We start from the raw sequence: 14,678 nt of genomic DNA on the forward strand, positions 1-14,678 counted from the left end.
CTGATCGCTTCATTTCACATGGCTGTAACAGCATGGTGATTTGACTACCTCTTCCGAGAAAGAGAGGGCACCAAAAAGCCCCAGGCCCAAGTGCTTTGCATTGCACGTGTCCTTCATGCTTGGCTGCCTTGTGCCAGCGATGAAGCAGCCTCTGCAGCCACACTGGGTGTTTTTGCAAGCACATGCTCAGTTCCATGGGCACCGCGCAGCCTTGCAAGTGCCTGCTGGAAGGTGGAGGTTTGTTCTTTGTACTGCAGTCAGCTTGGCTTCTGATGACGTGCAGGCAAGTACAGAGGTACTGCTGGTCACTTGGGGTGGTGGCTAAGCTATGCAGCAAAATCCAAGAGCTTTATCTCTGAGTCTTAACGACTTTGCAGGGGAACCTGAAAGCGCATGCTCCCTGAGGCTAGGATGTCATGAAGCTGCTCCTTTGCATGGGTGGGGGGGGCAGGCAGGTGAGATTGCAGATGGCTTTGAGGAATGGAAATGTATTTATTAATCCTATGTCCTGTGTGTATTGTTCATGTCATCCACAGCTAATAGGCCTGAATTCACTTCCACGTTATCATCCATAAATGTATTTTAAAACTGTTTTCACAAAGGAACGATTTGAAAAAGGAAAGCACACAAGGAGACTGCTTTCTAGATTATTTGTCCTTTACACAAACCTAGAGATTTACGCTAACACTCCTAATTGCATTACTACCTTCAACTTCTTGCCTTTTGATTTTCTGCCCTTTAATTTCAGAGTTAGCCATGCTTCCCAGGTCACAAACTTGTTTTATTCTTGAGAGATGCAACAATGGTGGTTTAATGTGGATTGAGCATAATATCAGTTTTGAAGAAGAATATGCCTCTGCCAGATGAATTAAACAGCACAGATTGTTGGAATTGATGTAGTGCAACCTAGGAGCTAGGGAGCTGTTTTGAGGAAGGGCATGCCAACCATTGTTGCATCAAGTATTTTCTGCTCTTGCTGCGCTTGCCACAAGATCTCTCCAAAGGACAGATGGCCAAAGATGTTATGAAATGTCCCAGGAACCATAATATTAAGATTTTGTCTCGGTTCACCCATGCTTCACACACAGAGCCCCTGATGTTACCTCCTGCTGTGGAATGTGGGTTACAGCTGACTTTTTGCTAAGAACAGCTTATCTGGGTGGACTTCCTGCTGCCAGCCACCTGCTTGTTCATATTTTGGCACAGAAATATGTGCGCACACGCACTACGTGGCAGACGGAAATGTGCAGATGTATTTCTGCGAAGTACCATGGCTGCACTGAAGTAAAGCACTTTGAGCTGCATGTTATAACAACAGTGAATGTTCAGTGTAAGGAAATAAGTAAAATGCTTAGAGAAAAATATCTGGTGTTATGAAAGCAAGCCAGGTCTATCAGAATCTTAAGAATTGCTGGCCTCAGACTGAATGTTTCAGCCAACTGCAGTTCAGCTCAAACCTTTGAAAGGAACAACTGTGCTCACATGGGCAGCCAAGGGAAAGGATTTCCTTTCTGAAGAGCCTGCTGAGAGGAAAGCATGGACTGAGTCTCTCTGACAGGAGGTGGATCTTGGATCTCACCCAGCGGCACAGACCAAGTGCAGTCCAGTGCCACCTGAACTACAATCAGTGCAGGATCAGCTCAAGAAGCCATTGCTGCCACAGTCATTCTTCAGATCTGAAGGAAAACACTTGAGAAGATGGGTTCCCCTCTTCAGAAGAAACTTTTTCAAATGCACCTTGAGGAAGTGCTGGGGTTTGGGGAAGTAGTGGTTAAAACAGCACAAGAGTGTTTTTTGTTGTGGTTGATTTTTTCTGATGCAAGTTATTAATTGCCTCATTGTTAACATAAACAGTGCCCAGAACGGAACTATGGGTGGGTTTTTTTTCATTAGATATGATTCATTTTGCTTTAGCTCATCAGTGTATCCAACAGAATTGGGAAATAGCATCTGTGCTCTGGAAATGTCCTTGCACAAAGAAGTTCCTCCAGCTCTCTTTTCCTTCTGTAGAAAACTTTATTTTGATGAAAAACAGCTTTGCTTTCCCAAGTTTCATTTTTCCAAGGTCTGATTGAGCCTTGGTTTCTCCCCCATCACCATTTGAGATGTTTTCAGAATATCAGCCCGACTAAGCCTCAGACCATTCCTGTCTCCCATTCTCCTTCGCATTCAGGTTGTTTTAAAAGCTGTTATACTCATTGCCAAACAGCATTTCTCTCTTTTCCCTGACTCCAATTTTAACCTGGAAAATGTGCCTGGTCTTAAGTCTCCAGAAAGACACAGCCACTGGGACCAATGAGAATTTTTTGGTGTGTACAATCTACAAGACTCAAAGGAAACGAGCGGTCAGCGGTGGGCAAAGTGGTTTCTCTTTTTTCTTCTTTTGTTGTTTCATCTGGTTTTCTAGCATCGCCCTCTTCACCAGCTGCAGTGATGATTTTGGGGGCCCAGTAACTCAGTAAGGGGTGGCAGCACAGAAGTCAGCAGAGCAGCAGCAAGGTACTGTCAGACACTCTGTACCTCTTTGGCAGCAGTACCGCTTCAGGTCCACAGCCTCAGGAGGTCTGTGCCAAAGGTTGCCTTGTCCACGCTGCCATCAGACCACAGAGCAGCTATCGCCCTGAGAAAAAGCAGGGACAACACAGCAGCCGACAAAGTTAAGCTGGTGATAAGTAAACACCATGTCACGACTTGTTCGATGTCAACAAGGCCCACAGCATCAAGTCCTTCTTCCCTATAAAATGACTCCACAATGACAACCTCACAATAAGCCACCTTCTCCGTCTTGGCACAGTGCATCAGTTCTTAGTCTTCACAACAGCTGCAGTGTGTCCGTACAGTAGAGCAGCTAGCATTTCAGGCTGGTAGAAGAGGAGTTGTCCTACAGCCAGTGGAGAGGCGGATACAGTAACGCTTCATTCATTGACCTGGCTGCAGCCCTTCATTCTTGAGTCTTGCTTCTACTTCTGCAAGGAAAGTCTCTATTGCTCCTTTGGCCAGGTGCTGTGCAGCCAGGGCTCCCAGCCTGGCCAGGGCCATTCACTGGGAGCGGCAGCCGCCTGGGTCTGGGTGTCACACAGTCGCACAGGGTTGGAGTAGGTGGTAACCAAGGCCAGCAGGTACCAGTGGGGTGAATAAGGCGAACTCATGCCCTGTGCTCTGCTGCAGAGCATAAGGAATATGATGAAGGGAAAGCAAACCAAACCTGGTTATAAAGTGCTGAGGAGTCAGCAGTGACATGCATAGTTATGTTGTTTGTTTCCTTGTGCTATGTGCAGGCTTTTATTTTGTGCAAACACTGGGTATGTTTGTCTCTCTTTCTCTTCTTTCTCTTTTTAGTTAAAGCCTTGTAATTGTCCATGAATTCAGCATGAGAATGACTTCACCAGTGGAAACAGATGAATATGTGTGTTCCCATTTCACAGTCATTAAAAATGGAGACTAGCTGCGCTGCCAGGGAGGACAACCTCTTTGACAAGGCTAGGCTCTTCGCAGTGCTGTTGCTTAGTGCTCTCCCCAAAAAACGCACTTCTATCTGACTTCACTTGCAGATGCTGAGGCTGCTCCCCACCTCTCCTCCCCAAGCCACATCCTAGGGTTGTAGGTGGATGTGTTGGTCTGAGACCTGTCTCGGGACAGGGGCAGGATCCCCTTGTGCATGCTGGTCACACCAGTGGCTGCCAGCGTAGTTTCCCTCTGTTTCAGCATCATTCCTGCAGCCATGAACCCAGCAGCAACTTTGGAAATCCCGCCCAAGATGGGTACACAAATCCTTTAGGTGTACAGCCTATAATCCTCCTGAAAAAAACAAAATGGATGTTTATTGCTTAAATAGACAAATAGCAATGGAATTCTACAGGAAAATACAACCCTGTTCTCCTAGTTGTACCTGAGCCATAAAAATCAGTTCATGAACTTTATTTGGAGGCATGAGTTTTGCTAAGCTTTAGAGGGAAGACGTGATTATTTCTCCCAAAGGTGCAATGTGCTCTTTTGCCTTGATCATTACCTTTAATTTACAACTGCAAGAATTAAGTCAGCTTATTTACACATATTTTGCCTAACAGACTTCTTACACAGCTTTAATATTGCTAAATAAACATATAGCACAGTGTTTGGTGAGTTGTCTTAAAGACAACTCTGTCTTGCAGTGTATTGTCAGCAGTATACGTGCACATCTACACAGAGAGAGACAAAACGTGTGCGTGAGGGAGCATTCAGTTGGCGGCAGAAAACTGCAGATATGTTCTGCTTTAGTAATAAAAATAAGAAGTGTATTTGCTTGGTTTCAACTGTCAACAAACCCAGCTACTAAGAACCAAAGTGGTGTTCTTTTCATGGCCGAATAATGGAGCATTTATATCCTCTGTGGAGCAGATGAGAAAGTGATACAACATGTCACTGCTGTCTGGTCTGCAAAAAATGTGCCACTGTTTGGTGCCTTGTAACAGTGTTACTATTAAATGAAATAAGAATTACATGTCAGATACAGAGATAAATGCAACCTCTTTGTTTGCAAAAATTACACTGATTTGTCCACACTGTAGAAGCAAACTGACAATTTCACCATTCAGAAAACCCCAGAAAGCTCCAGTTCACTGTTTTCTCTCAGCCAGTTATTACCAGAAGGACTATTTCTTCTCACCCTTGGGGCACTTGCTCACTAATCCCGCTCTTGCATGAGCTACCAGAAAAACTACAGCCAAGTGTTAAATCCAGCTGGAGGCCAGTGACAAGTGGGGTTCCCCAGGGCTCAGTGCTGGGTCCAGCCCTGTTCAGTGTCTTTATCAATGACCTGGATGAAGGCATCGAGAGCACCCTTAGCAAATTTGCGGATGACACTAAGCTGGGTGGAAGTGTCGATCTGCTGGAGGGTAGGGAGGCTCTGCAAAGGGATCTGAACAGGCTGGACCACTGGGCAGAGTCCAATGGCATGAGGTTTAACAAGGCCAAATGCCGGGTCCTGCACTTGGGGAACAACAACCCTGTGCAGTGCTACAGACTGGGAGAAGTCTGTCTAGAAAGCTGCCTGGAGGAGAGGGACCTGGGGGTGTTGGTTGACAGCCACTGAACATGAGCCAGCAGTGTGCCCAGGTGGCCAAGAAGGCCAATGGCATCTTGGCTTGGATCAGAAACGGCGTGACCAGCAGGTCCAGGGAGGTTATTCTCCCTCTGGACTCGGTACTGGTGAGACCGCTCCTTGAATCCTGTGTTCAGTTCTGGGCCCCTCACCACAAGAAGGATGTTGAGGCCCTGGAGAGAGTCCAGAGAAGAGCAACGAAGCTGGTGAAGGGGCTGGAGAACAGGCCTTATGAGGAACGGCTGAGAGAGCTGGGGTTGTTTAGCCTGGAGAAGAGGAGGCTGAGGGGAGACCTCATTGCTCTCTACAACTCCCTGAAAGGAGGTTGTGGAGAGGAGGGTGCTGGCCTCTTCTCCCAAGTGACAGGGGACAGGACAAGAGGGAATGGCCTCAAGCTCCACCAGGGGAGATTTAGGCTGGACATTAGGAAAAATCTTTCACAGAAAGGGTCATTGGGCACTGGAACAGGCTGCCCAGGGAGGTGGTTGTATCACCTTCCCTGGAGGTGTTTAAGGCACGGGTGGACGAGGTGCTGAGGGGCATGGTTTAGTGTTTGATAGGAATGGTTGGACTCGATGATATGGTGGGTCTCTTCCAACCTGGTTCTTCTATGATTCTATGATTCTGAGTAATGCCGGACTGCAAGCAGGGAGCAATGCTCTCCTTTGCACCACTCAGCCAGGTGAAGGGGCTGGATTGCTCTTTCCCCTTGCCTTTGGGAAGCGTAGGGAATATCCAGAGCTGCAAACACACTGGCTCAAAAGCTGTTACAAGCAAGCACAGGCTGGCTGGCAATCACCTCTGCTTCCACTCAAGCCTCTTTGGCCAAGGTTACTCCTGCCTGAGCGCTTTGTTGGATGGCTCCTGCCCCACTACTAGCACTGCATCCTTTACCAGCAGCCTTAGTGCCCATAAAACTTACAGAGGAAGTAGGTGTGTGGTCAGGTTTTCACCACCACACACCATGGCCCTGCAGACCACATGCCCTCACCACAGCACCCTAGCAGTGCAGCAGGACAGGGCTGCTGTGCACTCCAGGAAGAACCCACCAAATGCCAGTGCCTCCTGTTGACAGTGGGTGACCTCCAGTGACATCTACATTCCTTGCTGTCCTTTCTGTCCAGTGGTGTGGCTTGGGATGGAAGTAAAGTGCAGCCAATTCAAAGGCAGAGTGCAAATACCAGATTTTTCTTTTCCCCAAAAAGCTCTGGAACAGAGGAAGCTGCAGCAAAACTGTGCTGAAAGGCGCAGAGAGTGTGTTTGTAACTCTTGGGAAAGGAGAAGCTACAGAGAGAGAGAAAAGGGCACCAAAACCTCTTCCTCATTGTAAAAACTGACTGGGCTGCTAATTTTACCCCCATGGCAACTTCAGACGAGGGGGAGGCCTGCTGCTTCAGCAGTGCTGGGGCTGCACTTCTGAACAATATCACTCTTGTCACAGCAAACATTAATTCTGTGTGTCTGCGTAGATACCATAAGCTGATCCTACCTTGACTGTAGTGGCACTTAGTATATAAGCTTGAACTCAAATATATGTTTCAGGAGTGGGGTCCAGACTCTCAATCTGAGAGGTTTCTTCCCTCCTAGACTGTGGTTACCACAGGGCTGACGGCCAGGGCTGAGAGGCAGAGCTCAGGGAGAGCAGGGGATCACCAAGGAGCTGGGCTAATGGCATGTGTTGTACCTGCCATAGGGCACAGGTGTAAGCAGCAGCCCCAGAAAAGGACCCAAACTCAAGAGCAGGCTTTGCTTTAAAAATAGGATAAGAGTTTTTATGAGGACCTGTGCTTCTTGGGGTTTTGCAAAATTCAATTGAGTAAAGGAAGTCCTACTGACTTTTTGCATCACCAAAGTCCTGGAAGAGTTTGTTACCACATGCAAAACTCCTCCAAGGCAGACAACAAGTTTCTTCATCCACCAGTGCAGATTGACTATCCAGAGTGCATTTGTGCTTTGGCCCAAACCTACATACTGATCATGATTTCCAGGACTTTGCTGTCCATCTCCTTTTTGTAGCTCCAAGGGTATGCTCCAAGACTGATACCACTCAGAGTAGGAGAAATATTATTTAACATGTTTTAACTTCCTTTGAATAAAAAAGGCTGCTCCATGAACCCATTTGAAAAATGAAAACCCTTTCCTGCCAAAAAAAAAAAATATGTGCATTTGGAGCTTTTCTTCATATCCCAAACTGGAACAAGACATCAGTTAAGGAAGTAACTACCACATAAATTCCTGTTAAGGGGAACAGAAATTTATTTTCTGACTCAATGTGTCCTGCCTGGGTAGCTAAAGTGCAAACTACTCTGCAAAACCAGCTAGCTTTTTTTTCTTTTCCCCTTAGGAACCTGGAGAACAAATAAGAAAGCCCATCAACTCTATCAGGAGTTTTAATAAAGTGAGTCAAAAATACTTCCAAGGTAGCTCCCATCAGTGCCTGCTTTATGGTAACAGACTTCTCTCTACTACATTGCCCTTACCTAATGAAACTGGTCCTTTCCAATTAAGATGAGCTTAACCTCAGTTTGTGTAAATGCCAGGAAACTTTTTAAAGGGAGCTATCTCAGCTGCCTCTGCCTGGGAGGAGGCTGGTATAATACCCAGCAAGGGGCAACGTAGCCCCTGCCAGCGCCTCTCTCTCCCTTCACTGACTGTAAAGGGAATAGGCAACTCTTCTCAGCCACTCTTTCAATGGCCAATTTAAAAAAAGAAAGAAACTGATAAACAATACATATCACTAGTTGAATTTTCAGAGGGAAAAAAAAAAGGAATTAGAGGCTACTAAAAATTGCACTTCCCCATTTCTATATTAAAATCCTTTTTTCCATGATGCTCCAAGGCAAAGAACAGCACTGCTGGAATATGATGACTTGTGGAAAAGCAGTTGTTTCTGACCAAGAATGAAATGAATGTTGACTGCCTTGCTGACTGCTCTTCACGAGGCCAGGGGTGACTTTAAACTATAGGATGTGTTTTTCCTCTGTTCCTACTTGTCCTGACAACAGAAATTAAGGTAACTTCCATCTTTCAACCAACTTCTGCTCTCACTTGTACCATTCTATACATACTGGAAATAATTGCATGATTTGTATTTCATGTGTGATGTTAATCTGTTCTTAGCCTGTTGATTCAATCACGATATTTTTATCTCCTTTGCATATGTCTTAACTGAAAATCCATACACAGCATTTCTTATTTATAGACTAGAAAGAGGGGAGATAAAATTCAATAGAGCAAAAATACAGGTTTTGATGCCAAGAGGTTTTTTACTGAATCTGAAGCAAGAAGGAAAAGATCCAAGTGCCTTAGGTTCCTGCAAGGTGCTCCTTACCATCACTGACATGATTCCAGCTTCCTAGCTGGTACAAATGTATTATGAAAGCACATACCTACTCCTAATAAGCCATCTAAGTGGTCTGATGCTTTGTAGGCTGGAGTTTCCATCTATAATTACATGGAGTCTGCACCAGGTGATAAGGCACAGCATGTTGCGTTGCCCAGATTGATTATGATGGAACATGCAGGGCTCATTTGCCCTGAGAATGATGAGCCACCTCTGAGCAGGTCAGCAGTGAGATCCTCCATTGAGACCTCAACTGTACTGGGAGCACAGTGCAGAGGTTCTGTGCACCAGGCATCCTGCAGTCAGCGTGAACGACGCTAGTGCAACACCTGAAGCACCTGACCCTGAAGCAAACAGGAGAAGAGGAGACAGATTACATGTTTTCAGATTCCTCAGCAGACAGGAGGCAAGGAAGAAAGCTCAGGACACCATCCTGGGAAAGGTACAACGGCTGAGGGAGGAAGAGCAACAGCTGAGGTAATGGTTGATAGGAATGGTTGGACTCGATGATCCTGGGGCTCTTTTCCAACCTAGTGATTCTGTGATTCTGTGAAGAGGAGGCATTATCACCTCTCTAAGAGTGAGCTGGGGAGACTATGTGACCTGATGAGGACAAGAAACCTGAGAGTCAGTGAATGCTCGGAGACTAAACAGCTTAATGTGGTGGTGGATGTTGTGGTGCACCTCGACCTGCCCCAGGCTCCCTGGATGCCAAGGTGATGAGGTCTTGGCATCAGGGACTACACCTCACTGTGTAGCTTTGCACAGTCACATTGATGGCCCTTAAGGACATCTGTCTGTGGAAAGAGTGTCTTTTTCTGACTGCTGAAATGCCCACTATCCAGATTTATGGCTTTGGCAGTGACATCAAGGGGAGAATCCAAGTGAGACAAATAGACTTGCTTTGTGAACCAGGGCACTAGCCAAGTGCAAACCCTACAGCATGAAGAAGCACCCAAGAATAACCTACTTCACAGTATTTTTCTACTTTCTCTGGATATGCTAATGATAAAATCAGAGGGAGGACACCTGGCCTGATGTAACCACTCCCAGAGTGCAAGATGGAGCCTTTTCAGTCATATGGACAAGATGCCAAGGCACACAGAGATCTGGAGATGGAAACAGCAGGAATTCCTGCAAGGTTTCCAATCTCAGCTACATGTCTGCCTGACTCAAGAGCCTGCAAACTCAGCATCAATGCTTTCAGGGAAGATGGACACAGGAAAACAGAGACTATTTGGACTGTAGAAACAACTTACTACCTCTTATCACCTGACCTGTGAAAAAAAAATAGATGGGTTCATACCCTTTTTTAATTTAGCACTTAACCATTATCTGAGATAACCTTGAAATTTCATTGCAAAACGGCACTTTCTACCTTGCAAGCACTGCTCAGCTTCCGACAGTGAGCAGGAGAGTGAGTGCTTTTCACAAGAGAGCTAACCACTGCCTGCCCTTCAGCGGGGGTGTGAAGAACGGAATGACATGGGGTGGTGAAGGACAGGACATGTGCACATCAGAATAATCTCCAGGCAGCAGCAGGGATCATGGCTGAGGTCTTTGTGACAAGGTCCCTGTGTTGGGGGCCAGCAGCAATTACAGCAGAGGCGAGGAGCAGCCTACAGCATCTCTGCTGGTTGTGTAGCTCATCTCATCCCTGGAGAAACTTTACTTTTTGCAAAGAGGCTCCTCTGCTCCCTTAAGGCAGCTGCTAAGGAGGAATCATACCTCCAACCTGAGCTGAAACAGGACACCATGGTGGTCAACAGCTCAATCTAACCCATGTGTTGCTTGTCATCTGTACTATCCAGTGATACTAGAAGATGACTGCCTCAGCAGGGAATTGTCCTGCATGCCTGAAGATGGCAGCATGATACAGACTGAGGGCCATAAGCACACTTTCCAGTTAGGACTGTAACTGGTGATAAACGTGCCAGATCCATTTACCATTACAGTACTGAATGCCGCACATTCCTCACCTCTAAAACTTGATGACCACATCCTAGTGGACAGACAGTCTCTGGCTTGTGCTGCCTGTGCCATGATCTGGCTGACCTGAACCACCTATCCCCATGGATGGCATTAAATGCTGGCAGCCCGCAGTGCTCCCTGGCTTGCTCTCCTGATGTAGACACAATCCTCCCGTCCTCCCAAGGCAGTGTGTCTTTTCCTGGCTGTACCAGGCAGATTCTGCCTTCACTAATCCAAAAAGGAAAATGTCACCAGCATGATTTTGGCCTGGCCTATGGAGTTTCTTTCTTGCAACTGTACTTCCAAAGAAATCAGTGGCAGGTCTGTCACTGGCTTCAGTCAAATCAGGATCCAAATACCATGTTGCCTGTAAGCCTTCATCCAGGATAATGTTAATTTAGACTTTGAAGCATTGTTTGGAGCCATTACTGATTTTCCTACACCTATTTTTAAGCTTAATTTCTTAAAGAAATGAGGCTACTGCAACCACATATGTTCACCTGGTTGTATGTCATCTCCCAAGTCCCAGTAACTTTCAACAATGCTGCCTAATTTCAACCAACTATCCAGTTAGGATTAAACACCTAACAGCAGACAGGCAGAGAAGCAGAAGGCTAGTGTGATGTGAGTTCTGTTCCTGTCACACCCCTGCGAATCAGCAGGCCACAGAGATGCACAGAGAGTCAAATGTGAGGATGCTTCCACCACAGCTTGGAGATCTAGGTATCAACCAACGTGGAGACAAAAATCTGTAAGAAACATGGCTTTCCCATTCTTAGAGCTTAGATTTTTTGATACTGATACTGCTCAGCTTTTTAAGTTTATTCAGACTGAATCTTGGTGATAAAGAATCATATATAAGGTGAAGTGTTTAGGAATTCGATACCATTCCAGAAAACTTAAAAAATAGTAGTAGATTTGAAAGTCTTGATACCTGAGATATATGCATTAAAAACAATACACCCTCAACCTTCATGTAGTAGAAGCTTAATAATTAGCAGTTGTCACCAACCATAATGCTTAGAAACATCTTAGTTTCTGACTTCTTAAGATCTTGATGTTACTTTGATGGTAAATCTTTAGTATCTACCTGCTAGTGCTCGTCATAAGAGGAAATGACTCCTTTCTTTCCCAAACCCAGGATAAATAAGACAGTTTCACTGCTTCTTTTTATCTCTAAAAACAGAAGCCTCCATAGTGGGAGTTTAATAATTGGGCTGATTATCACAAAAATTTTGGTTTCATTGTTGCAGTTGAAGTAGCTGCTGGAGAACAGCACAAGGTTTGCACAGGCAAATGGATGAAGAACATTATCCACTTGATAATTACTCATACGACTACTCTTATAATGAAAGCAATGTCTGCGAAATGGGTGACTATTTTGTATTTTACACCCATCTCACTACCGTCCTCTACACTCTGGCATTTTTGCTTAGTCTGCTAGGAAACGCTCTAGTGTTATGGATCCTATTTAAATATGAAAACCTTACATCTTTAACAAACATCTGCATCATGAATCTCTGTGTCTCTGATTTAGTCTTCTCCTGCATGCTGCCTTTCTGGGCAGTGGACCAGTCCTATGGATGGATTTTTGGTGAGTTCCTTTGCAAAGCGGTGAATGCTGTTTTCTCCATTGGCTACTACAGTGGTGTTTTCTTTTTGACTCTCATGACTATCCTGCGGTACTTGTCTGTAGTGAACCCCCTTTCAACTTTGAGATCCCAGACACAGTGCTGTGGTTTTCTGGTGAGTTTGGTTGTTTGGACTTGCAGCATATTAATTGTGGTTCCTGAGATAATTCACACCACAGTGCAAGAACACCTGGAAGGGGACAAGACCTGTGATTATGCTGACTGGAACTGGAAAAAGGTGGACATTTATCAGAGAAACGTACTCTTCCTGCTTTCCTTTGGGGTTATTGTATTCTGTTATTTCAAGATACTGATAATCCTGCTCAGAGCAAGATCTCGCAGAAAGCACAGAACTGTGAAACTAATCCTAATTATTGTGGTGGCTTTTTTCCTGAGCTGGGCACCTTACAACATCCTCAGCTTTCTGACTACTTTTCCACCACCTACCTGTCAGTACGAAAGAGATTCCAACCTTGCCTTTCATATCAGTCGTAAAATTGCTTTCTCCCACTGCTGCCTCAACCCTGTGCTCTACGTATTTGTCGGTGTCAAGTTCAAGAGGCATTTGTTACGTTTATGCAGTCAGTATTTACCCTGCGGCAACGGTCAAGTCTCCAGCCCCAGGAGCTGCTCTGAAGGCAAATTCCACTATGAAGGTGCGTCCGTCTACTGAAGCAAGACCTACCTGTTAGCATTAGTCTTGGATGAACTTCCAGATTTTAAAAGCCATGGATAATCTCTAATTCTTAGAGGCACTGCTCTGAGAAAGACACACAAATTTACACTTGGCAAACTTGCTATGCATGGAAAGTGATAAAAAAGTGTATTTGCAGTGGGATGGAGAGCTGAGAATGCTGAGAAATTAATTCATTGGCCTGTAAGTCTTGTCTTTATTATTTTCTGTGCCATGAGATGGATTTCCTCTCATTTATAGTTTCTTTTTGAAAGCAAAATAATTTAAAAATTTGGTTTTCCCTTTGAGAGCTAAAACATCAGGTTTGAAACATAAATGGTGTTGCATATTGCTCTCTTGTCTGACTTATAAAACTCAGATTGCATATAGAAATGGACACAAATGTATTTCTGTGGCTTTTATCACTTTACAGTGCTGAACTCACCAGTTGCCTCTTTTGGGGCCTCTCAGGATTAACTGGCCTGACAACAGCTACAAAACATCGGTTTCAGAAGTTTTCAGTGCAAATGTTCTTATATCTGCTGGTATACAAGTGTATATAACTAGTTTTGTGTAAAAATAGTCTTTTGGGTCTGAAATGGAAAGTTTGGGAGAGCCCTGAGAGGAACACCAACAGGTGTCTGTTAAACAGATACTTCACTAGGAGTTCTCCTCCTGTTGCTGCCGCTGCTTCAGGCACCCTCCAGTCTCTAAATGGGTATTCAGAGCAGTTGCAGTGGAATAGCAGCTCATCTCCTGAGCAGCACAGGAATATATTTACCTCTAAATGCTCTCTCCCTCCTTTTCTCCCTCTGCCATGGTGCTAAGAAGAATTAAGCTTTCTAAAAAAAATATTATAGTGTGAGAACAAATGGCTTCTTCAGTAGCAGGATAGAAAGAGCTTGTTTTACTTGTAAAAGTAATGTTTGGCCTTTTTTTTTTTTTTTAGGAACTCAGAACAGCAGGTTTTAGTCTATATACTTGGAGGCTTTCTGCTTTACAACTTTCAAAAAACTGCTTCACAGAGACGTTTATATCTCTCCTTAAAACCTAATTATCAAAGCCAGCCATGTGTTTGTTTTTGTTGTGCTTCACATCTGTCTAATTATCAGATATGTTTGTTTCTCTGAGGTGGATGAGTGTCTGGTCTATCTATACCAGCTGCCAGGCCACATGCAAGTCTTTCATTTCATGAATGCATTTAATCTCTATGACAGGGGGAAAGTAAAGTGCAAATATTTGCATGAACCTAGCTTTGGAAATGATGATAAGAGGGCAAGTTGTGTTAAGTGCAGCAGTGTTTTTACATGACCGTTAAAACATGATTTCCCAACGACAAGCAAGTTAAGAGAATTCAATTCAACAGCACACATTTTTGTAACATAACCATTTACATTCTGATTACACAAATCAAGCCTTGTAGTAATTTTCTCATGGAAAGTTATATTCTTCTCCATGATAGTTTGGTGGGTTTTTTTTTCCCTCAGGCATGTAACACATAGTGCGTACTCCAGTGTAGCTGAACGACAAAGCCTCTGGAAGTCACAATATTTAATTTCCTAGCATTTGTATAGAAAGCAAAGGTAGCTTTGCAGTGGCACCAAGAAATGGTTTGGCAATGGTTCTAAGCAACAGTTCAGCTTTTTGGATAGTCATCTTAAAACATCTCTGCATTGTTTCCACACTATTTCATTTGTTCTCTAAAGATCATCTGTGGCAGACAACAGATTCTTCTCAGCTGCTGTATCATTTATAAGAAAAGCAGAAACTCATACATGTCTATAGTACAATATCCTACTTCTGAAGCAAGAATAGCATAAGAATGGGGCAAACATACATGAGACATATCCAAATAGTCTTTCTAGGGCTTGCCCATTGTCTCTAGCTTGTGCTTCAGTTTAGCTGCCAGAACAAACTGATTATATCTCGTCCCTTATCATCAGACGCACTTTTCTGAATAAGGCAGTCCTGGTATCCCAT

The 14,678-nt window shown here is 44.5% G+C and overlaps 1 protein-coding gene across 3 annotated transcripts; it reads left to right on the top strand.

Moving 5' to 3' along the window:
• The first annotated feature begins 227 nt into the window (after nt 1–227).
• On the top strand, nt 228–13,713 carry XCR1 (X-C motif chemokine receptor 1). 3 transcript variants are annotated; one of them, XM_069860050.1, is made up of 3 exons: nt 228–295; nt 7,425–7,482; nt 11,648–13,581. In XM_069860050.1, exon 3 carries the CDS (start codon nt 11,691–11,693, stop codon nt 12,696–12,698), a length of 1,008 nt encoding a protein of 335 aa, XP_069716151.1. In that variant the 5' UTR covers nt 228–295; nt 7,425–7,482; nt 11,648–11,690; the 3' UTR covers nt 12,699–13,581. The 3 variants fall into 3 exon arrangements, 1 of the variants encoding a protein (XP_069716151.1); XR_011337673.1 differs by lacking the exons at nt 228–295; nt 11,648–13,581 and adding an exon at nt 13,648–13,713 and having other exon boundaries at nt 7,290–7,527; XR_011337672.1 differs by lacking the exons at nt 228–295; nt 7,425–7,482 and adding an exon at nt 13,648–13,711 and having other exon boundaries at nt 10,075–12,902.
• The last annotated feature ends 965 nt before the right edge of the window (nt 13,714–14,678 follow it).

The sequence above is a fragment of the Phaenicophaeus curvirostris genome, chromosome 6, assembly GCF_032191515.1.
Source record: "Phaenicophaeus curvirostris isolate KB17595 chromosome 6, BPBGC_Pcur_1.0, whole genome shotgun sequence".
Taxonomy (NCBI): Eukaryota; Metazoa; Chordata; class Aves; order Cuculiformes; family Cuculidae; genus Phaenicophaeus; species Phaenicophaeus curvirostris.

What these genes read in the sequence shown, in the direction of transcription:
- XCR1 (XM_069860050.1), top strand. Translation starts at nt 11,691, where the DNA reads ATGGATGAAGAACATTATCCACTTGATAATTACTCATACGACTACTCT.